The 24,845-nt window shown below is 45.0% G+C and overlaps 2 protein-coding genes across 16 annotated transcripts in view; both read left to right on the top strand.

Moving 5' to 3' along the window:
• Positions 1-7,253, top strand: part of LOC307031321 (mitogen-activated protein kinase kinase kinase kinase 4-like) — a 34,521-nt gene extending 27,268 nt beyond the window's left edge. For 7 of the 15 annotated variants that reach the window (XM_079668306.1, XM_079668304.1, XM_079668317.1 and 4 more), the window contains 10 exons: positions 266-562; positions 1,537-1,654; positions 1,846-2,016; positions 2,125-2,268; positions 2,944-3,078; positions 3,174-3,274; positions 3,354-3,503; positions 3,584-3,743; positions 4,587-4,726; positions 4,802-7,253. In XM_079668306.1, the coding sequence (XP_079524432.1) occupies positions 266-562; positions 1,537-1,654; positions 1,846-2,016; positions 2,125-2,268; positions 2,944-3,078; positions 3,174-3,274; positions 3,354-3,503; positions 3,584-3,743; positions 4,587-4,726; positions 4,802-4,885 (1,500 nt within the window). In that variant the 3' untranslated portion in view covers positions 4,886-7,253. The remainder of the gene's footprint in view (positions 1-265; positions 563-1,536; positions 1,655-1,845; positions 2,017-2,124; positions 2,269-2,943; positions 3,079-3,173; positions 3,275-3,353; positions 3,504-3,583; positions 3,744-4,586; positions 4,727-4,801) is intronic. The other 8 variants (XM_079668309.1, XM_079668305.1, XM_079668308.1 and 5 more) reach the window with 2 other exon arrangements.
• A 1,178-nt stretch (positions 7,254-8,431) lies between these two features.
• LOC307031324 (putative ribonuclease ZC3H12C) lies at positions 8,432-23,030 on the top strand. The gene is given in 7 exon segments (XM_079668326.1): positions 8,432-8,593; positions 16,395-16,622; positions 16,625-17,229; positions 17,663-17,802; positions 17,888-18,122; positions 18,416-18,522; positions 18,629-23,030. Coding segments are annotated over 6 exon segments (2,781 nt in total). The 5' UTR covers positions 8,432-8,593; positions 16,395-16,463; the 3' UTR covers positions 20,164-23,030.
• Positions 23,031-24,845: the final 1,815 nt, after the last annotated feature.

Here is a 24,845-nt window from a genome sequence, read left to right as displayed (position 1 = left end):
AATAGAAATGTCATGTTCCTTTTTCTTTGTCCAGTATCAGTGTTGTTTATCCGCTCATTCTCCACCATTACCTCTGTTCCTTTATATAACCTTTGTATGTTTTTATTCATCATACATGAAGAGACGGTATTCTAATACCTTGATATAGATGTTAGGTGACATACACAGCAAAGATGTAACTATTGTGAACGGGAGTAAATCATGACAGCAATTAGCATCTCCACCTGCTTGCTCGAGCCCAAAGTGTGCCTGTTCTTGCTTCCAGAGCACCGCTGACATTAAGCGGTTGGTCAATCTCTCCTCTTCCTCATCTTCCTCACCCTCGGCTGGCCCTGGTCACGTCCACGGCCAGCCCCAGACCCCCGGCCTCGCAGAGAAAAACGGCTTTGCCGGCCGCATTCACCACCTACCAGACCTTATCCAGCAGAGCCATCACTCCCCTTCCTCCACCACAACCATCCCTTCCTCCCCCTCCTCCTCTCCCTCCTTCCCCTCATCATCGAACTATGCCAGTCCTGCCATGTCCCCACAGACCCCCCTGGACACGCTCACTGCCATAGAGGTATGTCGCCCTCACATCAGCGGAGCTAACAGCCGAGGAGTGGGCGCTCGTGGTGCAGGCGTTGATATTCTCAGGAGGTCTTATTGACTTACCTCAAACACCTCCATCTCCATCTCCAAGCCTGCACACACCTGCCGCCCAGTCCTCGGTGGTTGTTGTTGGGAGCCTCTTTGCCTCTCCAGCCTCCCCCCCTCCTGTTCCCTTCACTCTGGCTCTAATCTGCCCCCTTCTGGCTACATCCTTCTTCCCTGTCTTCCCGTCTGTGCTGCTGACTCTCCTGGTGGTAGAGCATGGTTACTGCACTAAACTGGAGCTGTGAACCACTAACAGTACTTTAACCATTTTCTTAGCGGTGTTGGGTGATGGCATGTCTGGTGTGATGGTCGTGGTGAGATGGGGCTTTATATTTGCGAGCACACGCAACCTACTTGCAGAGCATTTACTTTCAACGCTTTATTTTAGATTAGCGCCTCTTCTGTGGTGTGACAGCAACACTCTCTGGTGGTGGAATAAGGACTCCCCTGAGCTTCAGTAGAGCAGCTCTCTCCTCTAACACTTCACAGCACCCCCAACATTTTCTAATTTCCCTCAAAACACGTTTCTTCTTGTTGCACATGTTGTTGTTCATCGTTGGCTTCATAACAAATAACATAACTGCACGCCATCTTTTTCACTTGGTTTGTTTGAATTGCAGTGGCTATGTAGTCCCAGTGGTTTGTGTCTGAACACAGTTAGGCGGTTTTACGAGCCCCCAGAGGTGGAACTGTAACTCATGTGTGTAAAACTGAAAGGGCTTTTGTTATTGTAGTTCAATTCAACAGTTTTATAATTAACAAATCAATGTAACAATCATTCTTTGGATCAAATGCCTGTTCTCTAACCAGCTGGTTGTAAATTACTTTAATGATTAAATCCAGTTTCTCTAAAATCATGAATTGCCGAACCTTTTCTAACTGTCCATATATCTCTCTCAGTCCCAGTCAGAAAGCAACTCCATGTCCAAACACAAGTCTTCCTCTTCCTTCACTCCGTTCATCGACCCTCGTCTTCTCCAGATCTCTCCATCCAGCGGCAGCTCCCTCAACAACATTGGTACGTCAACAATAACCCAAGAGAATCTGTTAAATACATGAAAATGTGTTTCCATTCAGGGAGTAAGGTAAATCAACTGAGTGAAGTTAAACCCACAGTGTAACGGCATGCGTTTAAACCAAGCACCAGGTTGTTCATTAATATTTGAATACACAACGGCATCCAGCCTGACCTCTGTGTGCCCCCTCCAGCAGCATTTGGGCCCGATGGACGCCTGGCAGACCCGCTGAAGGCCGACCCGTCCCGTAAAGGCTCCGTTGTCAACGTCAACCCGGTCAACACGCGCCCGCCGAGCGACACGCCGGAGATCCGCAAGTACAAGAAGAGGTTCAACTCTGAGATCCTGTGTGCTGCTCTCTGGGGTGAGTGCAGGGTTTATAAACATGCCACTGTCAGGGACTCAGAAACACCTCCGTAGGGCCATGGCATTTTAAATCTCACTATGATACGCTCGTCTGTCCGTGTTCCAGGAGTGAACCTGCTGGTGGGGACAGAGAGCGGTCTGATGCTGCTGGACCGGAGCGGACAGGGGAAGGTCTACCCTCTGATCAACAGGAGACGCATCCAGCAGATGGACGTCCTGGAGGGACTCAATGTCCTGGTCACTATATCAGGTACAGTGCATGTGCTGTCTGAACACTAATACATATTTGTAGGGATGTCCTGATCACCTTTTTTTGCTCCCGATCCGATTCCGATCATTTGATTTTGACAATTTGCCGATACCGATTTTCCCCGATCCGATCTTTATGCAATGCATTAAGAGAAAAAAAAGCATTCAAGTTGTCCCTTAAGGTTATTTTTTTATTTAAATTGGATATTCTATCCAACATGGATATAGCTTCTTTCTTTCACAGCAGCATTGGATCAGTTCAGTTGTGCAGCATTGTATCAAAACAAAATAAAGCTTTCAGTACTCGTTAGCTTACTGCTACAATTAGACACTGCGCCCACTCTGTTGCCAGATTTGAGAGAAATAAGCAACCAGGGCCATGAGAACAAGCCCCAAAGAAGCATGATACAAAACTAAGGCCTCAGGATGACTTTAAGACTTGACCATGGTCATTTTTGTTTTGTAACATTGAATACAACATTTTAAAAAAAGTATTAAAAAAAAATAAAAATCCCGATCCCCGATTTTTTTCTCCCGATTCCGATCTTTTGAAAATCACGTGATCTGCTCCGATCCCCGATCACGTGATCGGATCGGGACATCTCTACATATTTGTTTGCCTACATTGCGGTGGAAACAATATTTCTTTCTCTCAATCAAACTCCACTTCCTGCAGGTAAAAAGAACAAGCTGAGAGTGTACTACCTGTCGTGGCTGAGGAACAAGATTTTGCACAACGACCCCGAGGTGGAGAAGAAGCAGGGCTGGGTGAATGTGGGCGAGCTGGAGGGCTGCGTCCACTACAAAGTCGGTAAGTCTGTCAACCTTCCTGAAGAGGCTACAGTTGACCAGGATTTGCACCAAAAGAAAAACTGTAACTCACAAATGACTCCTTTTTGTCTGCAGTGAAGTATGAGAGGATTAAGTTCTTGGTGCTGGCTCTGAAGAACGCTGTGGAGGTGTACGCCTGGGCCCCCAAACCCTACCACAAGTTCATGGCGTTTAAGGTAAGCATTGCTCTCCTGCAGGTATCATTCAGCCAAAGAAAGATGCAAGTTGACTCACTTTCTTTTCTCTGTGTTTTAGTCTTTTGGTGATCTGGTGCACAAGCCTCTGCTGGTGGACCTGACTGTGGAGGAAGGTCAGAGGTTAAAGGTCATCTACGGCTCCTGTTCAGGCTTCCATGCTGTGGATGTGGACTCTGGTGCCGTCTACGACATCTACCTGCCCACACATGTAGGCACCGAGCACAGTCTGACCGTGTTTTTAATCGCTCTCTACACACCTACCTAACCCTTCCTCCTTTCCCCCTCCAGATCCAGACCAGCATTCAGTGCCATGCCATCATCATCCTGCCCAACACGGACGGCATCGAGCTGCTGGTGTGCTACGAGGACGAGGGCGTCTACGTCAACACCTACGGCCGCATCACCAAGGACGTGGTGCTGCAGTGGGGAGAAATGCCAACTTCAGTGGGTGAGTGGGGCAAAGAAAGGGACCTTAAATACATTATTCTTTTTATTTTTTTTTTAATGTTTATATATATATTTTTTTTTCAGTTATAAAATAAACAGACATTGCTCCAGATAACAAACCGTACATCAAAACATGTAGCAACAAACAACTAAACAAAACGTAACGGGGGGGTGGTTGCAAGGATGACTTCCTAAGACAGCTGATTGTGACATACACAGGACATTACATACACAATACATTATACATTACACAGGAGATGCCATAGTGACAGGGTTAGATAGGAGAGCTGCGGACAGTGAACCGCAATCCTCCTGTCTCCCCTCAAACTCCCCCAGCAGAGAAGCTGCACGTTCCATGTTCAGTAGGTCCAGATACTCCCTCAGCCATGATTCCCTAGTAAAGCAGGCTGGTTTGCGTTCCTTCTAGTTTAATAGGATGAGTCTTTTTGTGGCTAAACAGCCCAATGTCCAGAGCCGATCGGTAGTCCTTGCAAGATTGCCATCTGGCTTGAGACCTAGTAGACATGCAATGGGACATGTAGGGAAACTAACTTTGAAAGATTCAGACAATAAGGATATTACTTCTGACCAAAGTTTTTTTACCGCTGGGCATTCCCAGAGTAGGTGCAACAATGTACCTTGCTTGCCACATTCATGCCAGCATAAGTCTCTGTGTTTATTGTCCATCTTGGATTTTGTAACAGGGGTGATGGAAGCTCTATTAAGAATTTTGAACTGTGTGATCCTGAATCTTACAATCTTAAATACATTATTCTTAATTTCTAGTTTGATGTCCTTGTTCAAGCTCTCCATTCCAACTCCAATGTCCTGTGTTCTCTCACAGCCTACATTAGGTCAAACCAGATCATGGGCTGGGGTGAGAAGGCCATAGAGATCCGCTCCGTGGAGACGGGTCACCTGGACGGCGTCTTCATGCACAAGAGAGCCCAGAGACTCAAGTTCCTGTGTGAGAGGAACGACAAGGTGAGGACTCAGCTATCCCATGCTCACTGCCCCTCCTCTAAAGGCTCAGACTAACAGATGTTCTCTTGGTCGCAGGTCTTCTTTGCCTCTGTGCGCACTGGAGGTGCCAGCCAGGTGTATTTCATGACCCTGGGTCGCTCCTCCCTCATGAGCTGGTAGTCGATATTTCCAGCATGACGACCACAGCTAGGCAGTGACAAACAGATGACGATTGTGACCATGACCGACGACGAAGAAGAAGAAGAGAACCGCCTCGACGGAGGGAACAGCTTCCTCTCGCTTGCTCGGGACAAACAAACCAACGGATTGGACTGTAATCATGACAAGACGCGAGGGACGGGTGTGTGTGTTTTGAGGGCGTTTCCTGTTAGTTTAACTATATGACACCTACAGAAGCCCCCACGAGCCACCAGGTTACCCTCACCCTCCCTTTGAGCCGATCCCCTCCCCCTCGTCCCCTGCAGGGCGTGGGATCTGTTGCCTGTTGATGGTAAATCTTTATGTGTCATAGTAAAACTTTGCATCGTGTACGTGTGTGTGAATGGAGGAAACACTGAGCATGAGAATGACTGAAGGGACGATGAGCGCGGCCGTTACTGTATCCAAGGTTCTTTCTGCGCCGTTAGTAGCTGTGTTTAGTCCCGGTTCTGTTCAGGTGAAACTACTCCCACCACCACGGTAGATTTCCACGTCAAGCATGTCATTTCACTCTACTTCACAGCCACATTAATAACGCTTGACCTGTAAATCTGCCTCTGTATCTTCACTTTTTTTGCCTTCTCTTCCTTAAAGTGAAGATTTTTTTAAGGGACCTTCTTGATATATCCATTGAATACAGGGTACTGGATATCAGCGTGTACATACTAACTACATCCACCTTGTAGTCTTCAGACTCTCCCAGGTTTTACAGACACTATCTCGACTTTTACCACATTGCCTCAGTAGGTTATGTTGGACAGAGAAACAGAATTAGCCCTGTTTATGACGGCATGTTGCGTTGGTGTTAAATTAGCTCCAGTTTTTCATACACTGTATATTTTGTATGTGGCTCGCTGCACATAAATAAAGCGTGAGAATCAAGACACACCCGTAGATGAGTTTTAAAGGAGAAACCCACCTATGTCAGCTCAACTGGAAGACAACGCAACCAAAAACCACAAATGGACCCAGAAATATGAGATGCATTACCAAAAGCTGTTGGGCGGGTTTTCCCTTTAACATCAGTCATAAGTAGGGCTAGGATAAACTGTGAATTAGACATGCAGATTAAGCAAGTGGCCATTAAGGTAGCATGGAGGCCAGTGGGCAGAAGTGACGCTAAGGGAATGAAGGCATTCGATCTCGAGGGCTGAGAAGAAGATTTTGAATATCACACTCTACAAAAAAAAAAGGGGGAGGACATCAGGATCAGCTGATTGTCCTCCATCTGCACGACGTTTGAATTTCACAAAACTGTATTTTAAAGGAGACTTAATGTTCAGGATCTCCAGCTGAGTAAAACGGCTCCGCAGCTTTTGACAAGTTAAATAAAGATGTTTGGATTTTATGTACTGTAGAAACACTTTCATGTGATTAAATATTGGACCTCTTTTTGCCATTTTAGGCTTCAGACAGGAGAGTCCAACACTTTAACTGGATCATTACTGTTTCCCAGAATTGAATAACCTTCATTTGACCTTCTCATCCTCTAAAAACAAGGAAGGACTTGTGTGTCACTTCCTGTTCAAATATAGAATCCATCCTGCAAGCTGTGTGTATGTATGAATGAGAAAACTATATAACGAGACTCATGGACCCCCTTTCTTCACCCACTTTTTTGACCCCGCTCTCAGTAAAGGTGGTGCCTTCACTGTCCAAGGTGGGACGTGCTGAGAGCTGCAGAACATGAGATGCTTTCACTGTCCCCATCCTCTGTGAAAAAGCAAACGAAAGTCACGTTCTAATAGCAGTGTTACAAAACCACTTCAGGCGGCGTGAACTAAGCGGCATATTTTTAACTCTGACTTAGTTTTTAGTCTTGTTTCTGCAATTTTTATTATGTAACCCTTCAGATAAGTATGCGACTGCAGTGGTTTTTAAATTGTAATGCACACCTTATGTTGAAAATGTTTACAGAAGCAATTGTTTTGTTAAACCAATGTGCATCGATATGAATATTTATGGTTTATTTTGAGGGCCGTTTCTCCCTGTTTTGTATTTTGTATTATTCCCTTTTTGTACTATCATTTAGACGTTTGTGTACAGGAATGATCAACTATTCACTCACCTTCTGGATTACACAAATCTGAAGTGGGATTTCACTGATTATTTTACACCGTGCACAGTGGGCCCCTGGCTGTGTGGCAGCGTGGATCAAATGTTTTCTACCACCCAGGTGCCAGGTGACGTGTGTCTCCCCCCCTCCCTCCCCCCTCAAATGTCTCTGCCATGCCTCTCTAATTTATGTCCTCTCTGTGTGTACTATGGGAATTACTGTATTTTCCTGAAGGTCTTTTTTTCCATTGAATAAAATCAGAAGTAATTTACAGTGTGGTGTCGTTCTTTAAAAAAAAAAAAAAAACACAATTATAATAAAAGTCCTGTGTTAAAATGAAAGATGTAACTTTAAAGTAGTGTTGCGACCCCTCCCTCTCTGCTCTGTGTGTCAGTCAGGGAGTCGAAGTGGGGACACCTGTGAGAGTCTCCAGAGGTTACAGTCCAGGCCTCAAACTTCAGTGTCTCTTTTCTGTTCCAGGAGCAGCTCGGTTCGTCACTTGCTGCTACACACAAGCACACACACCTTATATCCACCCTTACCGTGATCCCTTTAACTCTAACGTATGCCTTTGTGTTTTCTGTATTATTATTCCTTTTGACTTTGGGGTTAAATAAGTACATCATTTGTTTTGCATTTGAAATGAGAATTTGTGAACTACTTAACTAAAGCTTTCAGTAATGCACAAAAGTAAAAACCTTATTTGATTCTTTTTCTAGTGTAAAGTGGTTTGAAGTCGATTTAACCTTATTAATTAACCTATTTCTTAGCATGTCAATATTACCCTTCTATAAAACGAGTGTAAAGGTAGAGTTAAAACATATGAAAGCTCCTATTAACACTGCATTATCAAAATTGGTCCTGAAAATATTTTGAATTAAATATATAAAAGCGATTTTTTAGGAAAAACTGTCCTCTATTTAAATGTAAGTACCGTATTTGACCAGCAGAGGGCGCCATTATGCAGCCCATCCCACTAAATATTGCTTCCTAATTTCTTGCCACATTAGTAAAGTTAGCCTTCATACTCCACTATATAGTTTCCTCTTTTTGCCAAACTATTATCCTAAAGTCTTTAAGAGACATGATCCATTTACAAATAAGAAATTATTTGTAGGAGGATTTAAGATTACAGTGAATATAGCAACCTGAAGCAGGTAACAGTATTTGTATTTACCTTGATGCATTAGAGATGTAAATTATTGTGTATGATTGTGTATGTAATAATGGTTACTTTTGTTAAAATAACTCAATGATTGCGAAGTATATCGTTATTATAATGAAATAGTAATATAGATTCATTGTTGTGACCTTTTTGTTTCCTATAGATGAACTTCCTATCTAATGAGTCATAGGTAAGATGTATTGGGAATTTAATAAACATTACAAGACAAGTTATATCTCCATGTCCATGCTCCAAAAACTAAGCATGCATTGGCTTTTATTCTGAGAATCCCTCAGAGCGGAAGTGGCCTGTCTCCCAGCAGCTTGACGCGGGTTGGCTGGGTCACGCTGCAGCCAGCCGGATGTTTTGCGTCGCCAGTATGTGACGGGAACATTTGCTCATTTCACCGAAGAACATAATCCTGCGGCTCCAGGGCGGCTCTGGTCAGGTGAGTAGCCGACCACAGTGTTAGTTTATAGGCCTGGTTTGCTCCAGGACCTGTGGGAAGGTGTGGGTGAAAGCTGCAGAGAGGTCGTGACGGTGTGGTTTGCAGTGACCGTGCACGCTACTTGCGCGCTCCCAAACACCCACCATGTAGTTTCTGTTGCTTGTAAACCCCTTCAACAGGCGGATGCATGCTGTTGTTTATCAGCTGTTTGACTCATAATGCAGGATTTAAAAGAGAGTAATGAGCAAACACAAGCTCCCACTAGTTCTGATGCATGAATCTGTTCCCCCCCACCTCCCCATACATCTGTATGTGTCTTTGTTGCAATCAGCAGTGATTGGCAGGAGGAGATGATGTGAGCATGCACAAGTCCAAGCAGCTGTTTTATTTTACTACATTTACCCCTTAACTTCTGTATATCCTCCACTGATTGCAAGTACTCAAATATTGTACTTTAAAGTAGCAGTACCATTGTAGGAATACTACGTTACAAGTAAAAGTCCTGCGATCAAAATGTTACAAAAGTATTGGCATCAAAATATAATTAAAGTAGCAACATTAAAAGTACTTTTTATTATAATTATTGATCGGTAAAGTGTTCTCAAAGCTGGTAAAGGTGCAGCTAGTTTTAATGAATTTGTATACTGTAGGGTAGCTTGTGAATTTACTTACTTTAAAATCATTAATCACATTATTAAATAAATGGTTTTATAAGTTCAAACTCTTAATTTGATCAGGCCCTTTGCCTCTCTTGCTTTCCCTGTTATGAGTATTGATTTAGAAACACTGAGATGGTGACCTTTGCCATGATATCCTAACTTAGTCCATACTGTTTTGATGTGTATTCAGTGGTTTGTAAAGGGGGTCAGAGGACAGGTCAGAGGGGACAGGTCAGAGGGGATAGGGGGGTCTCCTGCTGCTGTTAGGAACATGCAGGGTCAGATTATGCATGCAATTCATTTATGGTATTTGTTTAAACCTGCCACATGGTTTCAATCTTAAAAACCTACACGTATAATAATTAATCTGCAACTCTTTTGCTGTTGTCATTTTTAAGGTCAAATAGACCAACATTCCCTGGTCCAGCTTCTAAATTGTAAGTGTTTTAATGTTTTTGGTGAATTAAAGAGAGGGTAAACTTACCATGTTTGACAATTACAATAGTCACCTTGAGTTTTAAGAACTTATTACTGATCATATTTCAGTTTTCCAGTGTTTTAAGGATCAGAATAACAAACCGAGAGCAGACGGTGCAAACATGTTCTCTCCTCTCATTGCTCTGCTGTTGAACTGTGCAGCTTACATTAGTTCTGTGTGCACTCAGTGTCATCTGTCTGAAAAACGATCACGCTGCGGCTGCTGCAGTTGTTGGAGCAGCTCACACACCTGTTTGTTTGGACAGATGGTGCACAGAGTGCTCCTCTGTGTGTGTGTGTGTGTGTGTGTGTGTGTGTGTGTGTGTGTGTGTGTGTGTGTGTGTGTGTGTGTGTGTGTGTGTGTGTGTGTGTGTGTGTGTGTGTGTGTGTGTGTGTGTGTGTGTGTGTGTGTGTGTGTGTGTGTGTGTGTGTGTGTGTGTGTGTGTGTGTGTGTGTGTGTGTGTGTGTGTGTGTGTGTGTGTGTGTGTGTGTGTGTGTGTGTGTGTGTGTGTGTGTGTTGTTTCCTCTCATCGCCCTTATCTCACTGGACAAGCCGACCCAGAACACACTCTTATTTAATCAGGCAGTTGCTTTCCTGTTGAGCCACTAAGCTGCATTTTATTTGGCACGTGGACAGAGAACACACTAAAACACACTGACACCACAGACTCCTTTTTTGCTTTAGATTACTAATGTGTGCCTTATCTTGCTGAACTAATATCTGCTCTTGTGTAAAAACTAAGGAGCTGGATATGATAGAAAGCTGCATCTCCTTGGGCTGTGGGACATTTCATTTGTTCATACAAAATAATAAATGGAAATATTCCAGAAGGGCTCTTGAGAGCGCAGGCCTCGCCCAAGGCTGAAAATAAGTGTTTATCTGCAATGTGATTCAGATACACTCCAAAATTAAATGGCTACTTTAATCATCCATGCTCCGCCCTTTCCCCCCAGAAAATGTGGCCAGTACTTTTTACATAATCACACAGACTAACAGAACTCATAACCTCCTTGTCGGTGGTATAACTAAGCTTGTGAGATTGGCTGTGGGTGGAACAAAGATCAGCATTTATTTACAGGTTTGTTCAGACCCTAGGATCCCTTTCGCTGATTGCACCAATAGAGAAACATTTGTTTGCATTTATTAATTTATATGACCCAAACTCTCCCCGTCCATTTGCTCAGACTTCACCTGTAAACAGCTCAGCATGTAGGCTTCTACATATTCTTCTTTGCCGTTTAACTTCCTCCTTTTCGTCCCTATCCATCTTATCTTGAGTGCCACATTGCTGCATATTGCGTGCACGGTCTGGTTCGTACAATTAGTAGAATGTTGCAAAGTGTCCCACAGAAGTAGTTCAGTATAACATTACATGACATGTCACTTGTTAGACGCTTTTATCCAAAGCAACTTACATACTCAATACTGTGGACAATCCCCACAGGAGCAATTTGGGGTGAAGTGTCTCAGGGACACAACGACATGCTGACTGCAGTGGGGTTTGAACCTGTGACCCCCTGATCCCAACACCAACGGAAAACCCACTGCAGCACACGCCTCCCAATGTTTTTATATTTTCCCATCAAGTTTTTTGTAAAAACACGTTTAAAGTGCATACAGGACACTCCTGTAAATAAATATATTCATTTATCAGAGCTGCAAGTCAACTGTCTCCATAATGTTAGGGTCGGATGCTTCTTTCTCTGTTTTATATATATTTAGGTTTCGACTGACAATACAAGCCATTTAAAGCCAGAACTTTGAACTTTCAGAAACCAGGATGGACAATTTCATTTATTTGTGACATTGTATGGACTTATTGACTAATCGGCAGAAGGATTGATGACAAACAGAGGCAGAGATTTGTGTCTCCGAGTCATCTGCCCTAAGTGTGCTGCAACAAAGAGAAACAGGTCCCCTCCTCATACTCATTGGGACAGAACACTTTTTGATGTCCCCCCCCCCCCCCCCCCCCAACACTTGTCCCTTTTCCCTTTCAGGCCGGCCACACTCTCCTCTTTCCTCCTGCACTCTCTTAAAGGCCAGGCAGTCTTTCAGCCAGCCTTGGTCTTTTCTCCCCCTTTTGAACCCCACACCCGGGACAAAGAGTGGAGAGTGACTGCTCTGTAGCCAGGTGTTTTCCAGTGTTGCCCCGGGCCCTAATAGCCCCGGCCTTCACCCTGCAGCTGCCCTCCCCAGCCTCCCATTGTGTGCTCTATTGTTCCTCCGCCCGCCCCTCGTTGATTCATCGGCCACACAGGGGAAGCCCTTTTCAGGCCGAGGAGGGGAGTGTGTGTGCCGGTGAACGTTGACTACGCGTGCCTTGGGGAAACTGTGTGTTGCAGGCATTTGCCCAAAGCCACTCCCCTCTTCCTCCTCTTCCCCCCCCCCCCCCCCCCCTCCCCGCCTCTGCACCTCATTGTAAGGTCGCTGCGCTCTCATTGGTGGAAAAGCAGCCACTCTAAATGAGGGAATGGCAGACATTGTTGCTCCATCTGTTCTGCCACTCATTGTCAACTTGCCTGCTTCTGTGAAAGGAAAAAAACAAGGCAGCGCTGGGAGGCTCAGACAGGAGGACAGAGGTGCTCTGGATGTAGCTTCTGCAGGAACTTTAGGACTTTCACCTGCAGTGTTTACCATAATCTGGTTCTCCAAGGACTTAAATGTGTGGAAATTAGCTGAAAAAAGTCCCTTTCTTCTGTGTTTGTTAATATTTTAAGATCTGGTAAGTGTTAATTGCTTTTAACCTCACTCTCATTCTGAAATTGTACCTTTTTTAGCTTTACATTTTTGGCAGTTCTGATCTTTGTTTTATAAAAGCAATGTCACCTCACTGGGGCTTTCGCTGTGATAAATGCAATACCTGCATTACAGGTGACCTAAAAGACCATATTTTAGGGAATTTTAAATATGCCTGAGTCGCGTAAATTGCACGTTAAGTTCGGAATTAAGAAAATAGGTGCAGTCCAGCTTGTCTGTGTGTTGGATGTGAAGTATTGCAGATAAAATAAGTTTGAAAGCATTATAAATGTTTAATGTGCTGCCCAAAGTCATCGGAGCTTAGCACAGGATAACACCTGCCTAACTTCTATCTGCAGTTGCTTGAATTTCCAACAGTGGTATCTTTGTTGTTGATATGAGATATTGACGGGGGATGGGCGTGTGTTGACTTTTTTTTTGGTTTAAAAAGCTCTTATGTGGGTCACATGAGGCTGGAGGAAACAAATAGTGCGGTAGCTAGAGATGTTATCCTCGGAAATGTGTGTGTGTGCTACTTTCACATTTGATGTGTGTGTGTCAAAGACAGTCTGTCCTGCTGCGTCTTTATCCTCGCTCTGTTGGCTGTGTAGAGACAGGGGGGTGTGTGTGTGTCAAGCGGAGACACCAGTTGCGCTCAGCAGACATCTGTTACCCTGCTGCAGGCGGGGATAGCCTAGCGCGCATCGAGATGCACACACACACACACACACACACACACACACACACACACACACCACACACACACACGCACACTCGGCTGATTATCCTAGGACCGCCCCCTTTTTACAATAACTTTTTCACAGTATCAGACATGCAGCGGTATATTGCCAGACAACCCCCGAACTCCGCCCTTTAAACCCCAAACCCTTTGCCCCCTCTCTCACCCCCTGCACACACACACTTCTTTTAATTACACAAAGCTCCCACATACAAAGCGCTGTAAGGACTGTGTTACATATTCATTACTGCCTCCATCAAAGCCTCGGTGCTGCTGTGTGTGGGATCTTTGAAAGATGCTCCCTCTGAGATGGAGAGGTGGCTCTGCCGTTGGTCCGCTAACTCTAAGCCTCATTTGGGAATTCCTCAATTCACTACATGTATTATTCTGCGGGGCTCGGACCACACCAGAAGACTTTTGAAATCCCAAGTCTCACATTTAATGGTGACACATTAGTGACGAGCACACTGTTCGGATTTTGCCGTTAAGAGGCGAAAACAACAGGATTATTATCAGATTTGTGAACGCAAAATCAAATGAGGTTAATGTGATGCAGCAGATAACCTGCCATATGTTTCACAGATCAGGGTGTTTAGGTGAATATCAGACAATCTGTCCACTTGTAATGGGCATATTTACACCCTTGTTTTTCACAGATGTATTCATTAATCGCACAGCAAATGAAATGAAGACATCGATAAAATGCGTGAGAATCTGTGTTACTTGAATCTAACACTTTGAAAACCAAAAGTATTTGCATCGTTGTGAACAGATCCCAGTTGAACTATGTTTTCACTTAACTCCAGAGATTGGTTGTAATTGGCTTCCTACACAAAATGTATTAAACACGTAGTCATTTATGAGTAGTTTTCTGTGACAAACCGCTCCTTGGGTAGACTTTCAATAGCCATATAATTGCTCCTGTTAGTATCCTGACTCATTGGTGTAATATCGACGTAGTTTTGATGTGCTGCTCTTGCTTGATGATGATAAGCTTTAGAAAAATGTAAATGGATGCATGGAATAGTCAGCTTTAGTCCATTCACAGAGTACAGTGTGCATGAACGCATCCAATAGCCCCACTCTCGCATTATGAGTCTGTGTGTGTGTGTGTGTGTGTGTGTGTGTGTGTGTGTGTGTGTGTGTGTGTGTGTGTGTGTGTGTGTGTGTGTGTGTGTGTGTGTGTGTGTGTGTGTGTGTGTGTGTGTGTGTGTGTGTGTGTGTGTGTGTGTGTGTGTGTGTGTGTGTGTGTGTGTGTGTGTGTGTGTGTGTGGGTTGTGTGTGTGTGTGTGTGTGTGTGTGTGTGTGTGTGTGTGTGTGTGTGTGTGTGTGTGTGTGTGTGTGTGTGTGTGTGTGTGTGTGTGTGTGTGTGTGTGGAGACGGACACAGACACCATCAACATTAGCTGATGCCAAGGTCCCGGTCCTAATCACTCCTGCAGGTCTATTGTTGTCCCGGTTTGGGGTTGCCAGTGAGGCACACTTAAGCCCCTCCCTCCCCACACTGGATCTTTTTGTTTGTGTGTGTGGTAGTAGGCGGGTCACCGACTGAACGCCGCAGCCTCTGTCTTGGCATTTGGAAAGGGGGAGAATGCTTTCAACAGCTGTAGCTTAGCAACAGTAGCTGAGACGAGTTGCTAGGCAGCGCTTTTTCATAAAATGCAAACTCACTCCACCCAGCCCCCCCCCCCCACCCAACCACCATCTCCAAGTCACTTCCCCTTCCATCATCTGTTTTGTCCTGGGTTTCATTGGGTTGAATCCCAACAGGATATATTATTTATACAATTTCTACCTGACCATTTGCATTATCAGTAACATTTACATCCGACAAGCTAATTTTCTGGGGAAATACTGCAGATACTTAAACTAGATTTCCTCTACTTAAGTAAACATAGTTGTAATAAACTGTTACTATAGCAAAAGTCCTGTATTCAATTAAGCAAATAGGACTTGTTGTTACCATCCTTTCTTGTGATTGGCCTCAAGATGTATTTAAAGTAGGCCTACAACAAGTATACAACCGCAATAATATTTGCAGTTATTCATGTGTTCATCTCTTAAACGTCACAGCTGGTAAATAAGGAGCTTATTTTCTTACTACAAACACTGGCAGATATTTTTAGAATTTCACCATGGGATTAAAAGAAATGTGCCTTAGCCGTAAGTAATACATGAGTATGTGTTCATTGTATTTTGTATAATTAATCTGAATCTTTAAAGTAACTAAAGCTGTCAGATAAATATAGTGGACTAGAAAGTACAGTCTTCTGAGAGATGGAGCAGAAGTATACAGCGGGAAGAAATACTCTTAAAGTACAATACAAATACCTAAATACCTCAAGTATGTATTAGTTACTTTCCAATACTGGAGGTCACACACAGTGTCCTGATCTCAGATTAACTTTCCAAAGCGCTCCCTGTAATTCGTCTGCAGATAAACCTTTGACACCAATCAGATTACCCCTAACCAGATGTAATGTCCGCGGTGCTAGAATGCTGCGTGTTGATTGGCTCGGTGGCCTCGGAGCCCCTCGGTGTTTTAATGAGTGACTCCACCACCCCAGTGGGAAGAAGCATATGGACCTTAATTGCCAGGTAGAATGTGGGGGGAGGGGAGGGTCTGTTGTCCCCAGCGCTAACGTCTTTTTTTGCAACAGTTCACCCTCTGTTCCCCCCCCCCCTTCGATTAATGTGCTGTGGCGTGGCTCTGTTGTAGCACGCTGGGGCCAGACTTTAAAAATGCGGGAGTCCCTAAATTAGGATGGGGGGGGCCCCCATTGTGTCAGCCAGCTGAGTCCCCAACTGCTCAGAGACAGTGTTTAGGCAAAAATGTTTCAGAGAAATAAAAATGAAAGTCAGATCAGTGCTGATTCTCATTTTAATTCCAGTGCATTTAATTAAAAAAGCAAATATTCAGACTCTGCCTTCATGGTTTTATCATTATGAACATATATTTTGTCCACTGGTAGGACTTCTTCTTTTTAGAAATATGTATTTGATTCTCCTTTTTTAAGGTGAGGTTGGTTTCCACCTCTCATGCACATTTATTTATAATATCTTGTTCTCAGTTTGTGCATTACTTTAGGGCTAAGAATGTAACACTAAGTAATTCTAAAGTAATACAACATGTTATTTAGGAGAACATTTCCTAATATATCTCACTCATCCTGTCTGTTTTCTTCAGGCACCAATGACTCGATCTTTGTGAGAGGGCAGCAGTGGGCCCGCTGTGCTGGATGTCTGTGACGGTTCCATGGGCCAGAAGGACCATGAGGAGGCAGGAGCGGGACTCATCCTGGCCCTGGGGCTGGATCTGGAGTACCTCCACGTAGCAGGGGCCGAGCGGCAGGCTGGCTGCTCTGACGGGCCCCCTGCCATGGAGGAGCAGGGGGAAAGCCCGGCAGCTGTGGCCCCACCAACGACCCGGAGGAAAATGGAGGGTCGGATGCAGAGTGCGAGCCGGCGCCTTCTCCCAGCGACCCAGACGGAGGCTCGACTCTCAGTAAGAACACGCACCAGCCGCTCTGTCGGACCCAGTGTGTGGACTTGGGCACCGACGGCCCTCCTGAGCTCCCATCAGAAGTTAAAGATGACACCCCAGCCCAGCCTTCACCCAGCTCCCCCTGTACGCTCCCCCAACCTGAGCCTCCGTGCGCCGCCTCCTCATCAGAGCCGGCCCTCGAGGGCGGAGGAAAGGAGTACCAGGCCAAGCTGGAGTTCGCCCTGAAGCTGGGATACTCGGAGGAGACGGTGCGCCTGGTGCTGTCCAAGCTCGGCCCCGACACCCTCATCAACGACATCCTGGGAGAGGGCTGGTTCAAACTGGGCACCAAGTCAGAGGCAGAGCAGCCGGTCGGATCGTTAGCCTCTACCTCCTCCTCTTCATCCTCCTCTTCCTCTTGTGGCTGTTCTGATCTGCTGGAGAGCCAGAGGTCGGACTCGCCCTGTCCGTCAGATTCTCTGGGCGACCAGGACAACCTGCGGCCCGTGGTGCTGGACGGCAGTAATGTAGCCATGAGGTGAGCAGGCAATGGAAACATTGTAATGCATGTCTATTCAGTGTTTAAATCCTGCACAGTTACAGATAACTGCAACAAAACTATTAGAATTAAAATATTTGTATAATTAGATTCCAGTGTCAGTTGCATAGTATTGTTCCTGAGTCATGTGATCCAAACATCTATTGAAACATTTTAAAATTACATTTTAAAGACATCTAACACATTTTAAAGTTTAATCCATATTTGTTGTTGTTCAGGTTTTCAAAACATCATCTTCACTGGGGTTGAATTCATAAAAGTAATTTAATTAAAAAAGGACCTTCCTTTAACCCCTAATTCAATCGTTGTAAAATATCCTTTAGTGATCCAACACAGCCGGCTTTAACATCACAGCATTACCTACGTCTCCATTGCATTCACCTGCATTCTCACTCTTTATTATGTCCTACAGCCATGGCAACAAGGAAGTGTTTTCCTGCCAAGGCATCCAGCTGGCAGTTGATTGGTTCCTCGAACGTGGCCATCATGACATCACAGTGTTTGTGCCAGCGTGGAGGAAAGAGCAGTCCCGCCCCGACGCCCCAATAACAGGTCGGTGCAAGAGGCTGATCGATAGACACACACACTGCAGTCGATACGTTGTGAGTATCTTTCTCATAACTCCCTCCATCCACAGATCAGGAGACCCTGCGTCGCCTGGAAAAGGAGAAGATCCTGGTCTTCACTCCTTCTCGCCGCGTCCAAGGTCGGCGCGTGGTTTGCTATGACGACCGCTTCATCGTCAAGCTGGCCTATGAGTCAGACGGCATCATCGTCTCCAATGACAACTACCGAGACCTGGCTAATGAAAAGCCGGAGTGGAAGAAGTTCATCGATGAGCGGCTGCTCATGTACTCCTTTGTCAATGACAAGTAAGTGGAGGTGGATTAGTGAGGGGCTGATTGTGATAGAAATGAATTAATTGGTGTCATAAGAATTGAGGCATTTATAGTTTGTCTCTAATTTTAAACTTTCATATCTCATTCCCTTTTATCACTTTATCAAATTCGACATTCAGTTTGACAAATGCCAAGACAGCTGACATTTTCACTTTGTTTTCAAAGGAGAATTATTAGACTTATTCGATGCGCGCTAACTGCTTATTTCACTAAGAGATGCACCCAGTGTGTCCTGTCATATCTAATCCTGCCCTCCCTCCTCTCAGATTCATGCCCCCAGATGACCCTCTTGGTCGTCACGGCCCCAGTTTAGACAACTTCCTGCGGAAAAGACCTGTCATGCCTGAGCAGAAGAAACAGCCTTGCCCCTACGGTGAGAACACAGAGCATAAGAGTGACCTCGACTCAGATCACATAGACTTATCTTGCATAATGTTCATTGTGATTTCCTTTTAAATAATCGTTCCTTTTGTCTCCAGGAAAGAAGTGCACTTACGGCCACAAATGTAAGTACTACCACCCAGAGAGAGGTGCTCAGCCTCAGCGTGCCGTAGCTGATGAGCTGCGTGCCATTGCCAAATCTTGTGTCACCACAAAGAACCAGGGGGACACTGGGTTGGTTAAGAGCCACAGTGTGCCAGCTGGCAGCCTTGATGCTAAAAAAGGCGCCCAGAAAAGGCAGTCAGACCCTAGCATCCGAGCCCTGTCGTACAGCGACGCGGAGGAGAAGTTAGCCAGAGGGAGGGCGGAAAGCCAGAAGAGCAGTATGTGTGGCAGTGGGAGTGTAACCATGTCTACGGCTCCAGGGGGCCCTCCGTCCTGTTTTAGCCTTCCCCAGGAGCAGCAGTCCAGATCTGTGACTCCTCATAGTCTCCCAGCCCCGAGCCACGACCTTTACCCTCACTGTGAGTCTCCAGACTTGAGCTACTACTCTGTGACTCGCGCGTACTCCGGCCTGAGCCTCTCCTCCAGACGCAGCCCTGACTGTCGCTTCCCCGCCGACTCAGACCTGCGTCTGGGCTCCATGGGCTCCGCTGGCTCTGAATGCGGCAGTGAAAGCAGCGTGAGTTGCGGCAGCAGCTGCGACTCGTACAGCGAGAGGCCGTGTCCTGCCTGCCCCGCGGACACATTAATGGAAGACAACGTCCATTTTGCTAACCCTCACAGCAGATTGTATCCCCACCATGCCGCGTCGAACCACGAGCTGTGCGGCCTTCATCCTGCAGATTACGCCAACATCCAGCACGGCTACCACCTGGCCCGCGGGCAGAGCTGTGCTCACGACCAGCCCCCCCCCGAGGCTCCCCCAAAGCGCCCCCTCTACCCGCTGCCTCCTCACCTCCAGCACCAGCCGCTGACCGCTCGCTCCAGCTGCCCGGGCGACTACCACTCTCTGCCCCAGTCCAGCCCTCACCCCCCCGGCTCTCCTTTCGGGCGCTGCCTGGCTCCGACGCGAGGGGAAAGCGTGTCAGACTCGCATCTTTACGAACACCACTCTACATCACACCATCACCCCCGGACAAAAGCGCTGCCCGGCTGGGACTCTTACTACAGACAGCCTCCATTGCCGCCGTCCAGGTACGAGCCGTCGGCCTATCAGAGCCTGCCGGACACCCGCCAATCATCCTGGCACGCCCGTCCCTGGGCCCAGGAAAGCTACACCCAGCACCACTCCTCCCACCCAGCGCTCCACCCATCCTCCACACATTACTTGAACCACCCCCCGCCTCCAGCCCACTCTCCTCACCCTCCTCATCCATCCAGCGCTCCTCTCCCACCGTACCCGCCTCACCTAACAATGCCCTCCCACGCCACTTCCTCCTACATGCCGCAGCACCCAGAATCCCCTGCACACAGCCACTACGGGGACATGAGGGAGAAGGTGTACGTCAACCTGTGCAACATCTTCCCCTCGGAGCTGGTGAGCCGGGTGATGGCCAGGAGCCCCCACATCACAGACCCCCAGCAGCTGGCAGCCGCTATACTTGCAGAGAAAGCCCAAACAGGCTACTGAAAAACAAGGGGAAATGTGTTTTTTTCTTTAAAATAAAATAGCAGTTATGTAGCCACATGTGGGTGGTTTGCATCAGCAGAGCAATCTGTGGCATTTCTTTGCAACACTTGAAAGCGCGTTGGGTTTGCATGGTGGAATTTGATATGTTTTTTAATTGTCTGCAAGTGGAGATTAAATCTATTAAGCTCTGATCACTTAACTCAACTTTCACAAATGTGGGGAGAATTCTATTCGTGCGTGACGTGGAGAGTTTTTCGACCCAGTAAGACATTTTATTTATTTACTAGCTTATCATGAGTCTTTCACATTCACAACTTATTATGCATTACATTCAACAGGCACTGGCATCCCATACATCAAATCTGAGTAATCTGGAGGATTATTTAAACATCTCCAGCACCTTTACGACCAGGTTTTCTTTGAGATGGACGACACGTTTTCATAATGTGCATTGTAGGCCCTCGAGAGTTAAGTCACAAATAACTATTTTAATGTGATTTGTTATGTGGCAAATCCACATCTTGTACGCCACGGTCACATGAGTTTCAAACAACTACCTGACCAAGGCTTGTGTATAATATCAATATCTTTGTGTGTGTGTGTGTGTGTGTGTTGTGCGGCCACTTGAGGGGCTTTTTTCATGTTGGTAAAAATGGGTGAATGCTGGTTGTCTTATTTGAGATGACGTCAGTATTTGGTCAGAGTTGTAGCTGTAGAGATGGGTGACCCTGTCGTGTGTACCTTAGTTTTAGTAAGGGACATCTCTCTTTCTCTCTATCTCTCTCTCTCTATCTCTCTGGCCCTGTCATTTGGGTCAACTCTGGTATCTGCTACAGACCGAAAACATCCGGACATCAGTAAATCCAACATGTAAATATATTTAACAGACTACCCCTTGCTGTGTTTTTGGCTAAGAGCGTCGACTGTTGTCTGTAGCAGATCCCAGCTGAATCCATGCTAGACGGAGAAAACCTTGTTTGATACAAATTGTATCATTACCTAAGTCGCTGATATATACAGTACGGTACATGGAATTGTTGATCTGTATCTATCAAACACTCTTGATGTATTGCTATATTATAAAATGCATTGACAACAGTTCCAATCGAGATCCAACTTATAATCTTGTGGAAATTGCCTTGAGACAATTATTTCAATTATGTTTTGAAACAAAAGGGGTTGTCTGCCTACTATGTTTAGGTTTCACAACTTCTTCTTTATCTGAGTTTTTGGGTTTGAAGCTGGTTTATTTTCTACAGGAGCTCCAATGAAATCACATGTGAGAATTATGCTTTGGTTAACTGGCCCAAAAAAAAAAACAGAAGTCAACTAGTCTGTTGTTTCACAGTGAGGTTGGGGTCAGTTCATTTTAAGCTCTTTTTTTTCGCCTGTAAAAATGGTATCCTGGAGAACATTGATGTTTTACCACTAACTTATCTATTAAATTAAACATTCAGTGGACAGACCCCAACCGTGTTTAATTAGTAACGTTTTTTTATATTGTAGTCAGTCCCAGATCCCATGGCGGCCATTCTGAAAGTCTGTAACACTCTGCTTCTACTTTGAGTATTTGCACATTTATAAAGCCACCTTTGCTTTGACAAAAAGGACGAAGTTTTCATTCAAATCAAAAGTCAGTAAAGAAATATTGAGAAGAACAACCAAAAATAAAGCTAGCTTATAAGATAAAATGCAAAACGTTTTGTTTTTTTAGGTGCATCACAGTATGCCAGTATTTAAAAAAAATGCATATTAACAAAGAACATGCTAAAACTTCTCCACACACAGGAGGTTACCTGAGCACTAACTGAACTGATGCTAACATGTACTTAATACACACCTCACATGCTTGAAAGGTCCTAAAAGACACATTTAGATGTACGTTGCACTGCTGCTAGTCGGCCATTATATTCTGAATGAAGCATAACCCTATCAAGTTTAGTTGCACTTGACGCAAGTTCATAATGGCCGCCAAGGAATTGAAGTCGACCGAGTGAGCTCCTCATACAGTTCACCTAAAGCCAGCTACATGAAGCCCACTGGTTTCGTTCATGTCTTACGTGTCAGATTGTGCAAATGATGAATAATTGTACAATGACATGTGCTGTTGATGAGAGAACTTTTGTGTGTATTGAAGAAGCGCCTTCTCTCTGGCCTCCTGGCACTGTGTGTCAGTGTGGCCCCTGAGAGTGGGCCCAAAGTAATGCCTCTTCGTGGCATTGTGCTAATGACACATCCAATTCTCTGAACTATGTTCAGCTAACTGTTTTGCATGTTTTGTTTTGTTTTTGTTTCTGCATGTTTTCTTGTGTTTTTAATTTGTGTATATCTATACATAGTCGTGTTTCTGTCCCGGAAGCTTTGTCTTGCCGTTATTGTGACATGATTGTAGCTGTTGAGATGAACTTATACTCAAAATCTGGCTTGTTTTTTCTGCTTTTAAATGTTTTATCTCACATATTAGTTAGTATTCAGAACAACAACAACCCCTTTGACATATAGTATAAAGTAAAACATAAATATTATTGGTCCATTACTGCTTCCATAAGGCTTCACATTACTCCAAAGAATTAGGAAGCATGTTTTAAATACATCTGACTTTTCCCCACCATCATTCTCTTTGGAGGTGCACACTGTAATAGATAGTGATCATTGAAAACATTGTGATGAATTTTCTGTGTTGCAAATATTACAACACAGGCCACAATAATATAACACAACAATACAAATAAAATGTCTCTTTTCTAATTTATATTTGCATTTTGCTAGTAGTACGTGTAACTGATTGATTATTGTAACATTCTCAACTGTAACTGTGATTGTATAATAAACAGAATACTGCTATAAAACAGTAGGACATACTCTGAGCTATTGTTGGTGTTTGCTATATTTTGTCACAAAAAGAAAATGTGAAAAAACAAGTCATAGTGCAAACAGTCGGTGATACAACACCGCTCAGGTAAGCTGAAGTCTTGGGTTCGATCCTCCTGAGGTGCAGGAGTTTTCAAAATCTCCAAACCAAAGTTGATAATGAGTTTACCAAATGAAAGGTTTACCTCTCACGTCAGATGGCTCAGAGGGATAGAAGACTGACTGTGAGACTGCAGGTTGTGGGTTCAAGGCTTTTCAGGTGCAGTCATCTTTAAGGTCCACAAACCCAAATGAGCAGGTCATAAGCTCTACGAAACAATAATGTCTCAGGACAAATAAGAGGTGTTTGGGCTGTAAGGTCCAAACCTGAGATGAAAGTAACAAATAGGCCATGGAACTGTGTCAGGTCGGATGGCTCACTGTGATAAGAACCCGTCTTGGAGACCAGAGAACGTGAGTTCAAACCTCGGGTGGTCCACTGGAGTTTAAAAATCCTAGTAGTTTGAGTCTTGTGCCATTTTTCCCTTGATGAAGAAGTCAAATACAAGTAAAAGCAAAGAACTGTCATCAGGTCTCATAGCGCAAGGAGATAGAAGGGTGGTTGGTATACCAGAGGTTGCTGGTTCGAGACCTATACGTTGCAGAGAGTAGGAGGATAAGGCGGTATTACGTTAATAGGGTGAATTGGTAAATAGGATGCTAATCAAGGGAATAGAAGAATGTAAGAGAGTAGTGAATAGGATACTATCTTAGGAACTGGAAATTAAGAAAGGAGACAAATGTATTTTAAGAAAGGTTTGCTTTATTCACATTTATTCATATTATTCATATTATTCATATTATTCATACATAGCAGTGCAGCCTTGTCCCCAAGTCTGCTAAACGTCCCTTAGTCTGCTAAACGTCCCCAAGTCTGCTAAACGTCCCCTAGTCGGCTAAGCCTAATAAGCGGCCGATAGGTGGCTGCCGGCTCTCACTGCACTCCTGTGCAGGGGCCTGCAGTCACTGCCGATAGTCTGCTAAGTCTGTAGGCCTGCTAAGTCTGCTAAGTCGGGGGGGCTGACGTGGCTGGGGGGGGGCCGCTCGGCACCCCAGCCACCGCCCCAAGTCGGCTAAGTCTGCTAAGTGGCTGTGGGCTCTCACTGCAGCCACATTGAGTCTGTTAAGTCTGCTATACGTCCCCAAGGCTGAAAACGTCCAGAAGTGTTTCAGAAGCATAGGCAGCCGGGGTCTTAATTGATGGTGTGGCGGGGGGGGGGTGGGGTCCTCTCTTCAATCTCTGTGGGAAGAAAAAGACACCATGAAGTTAGTATAGCTAACCCTAACCCATGAAAACATCGTATTTTATGAGGAAATAAGGCACGGAATAGTGTGTAGAAACAAGGCGTAGTATAGTATGTCGATAACGATGACAGAAAAGTCATAATATAGCATTTTAAAAAATGGAACATTTTGAAACGACTAATCCAATGTCGGAGAAATGCTAAAAGAAAACATCGTACAGTATGTCGAAAATATCAGAAAAGTCATAGTATAGTACCGTAAGTCCTTCAGAAACTCCAGAAGCCACCGTCTTCATTGGTGTCAGATGAGTGTCCTCGCAGTCCTGTGGGGAGAAAAGAAGAAAAAGACACCATGAAATCTGTATAGTATGTCCCTGTACACAAACTCGCTCGGATCAGTCATTAGCCCGCATGGTTTTTCATCCCACTGCTACGCTGACGACGCCCAATGAATTCTGTCCTTTCCCCGCTCAGAGACCCAGGTCGTCGCACGCATCTCTGCTTGCCTAGCTGACATCTCTCAGTGGA

Source organism: Notothenia rossii, assembly GCF_949606895.1.
Source record: "Notothenia rossii genome assembly, chromosome: 3".
Taxonomy (NCBI): Eukaryota; Metazoa; Chordata; class Actinopteri; order Perciformes; family Nototheniidae; genus Notothenia; species Notothenia rossii.
This window is presented reverse-complemented; position numbering and strand designations above follow the sequence as displayed.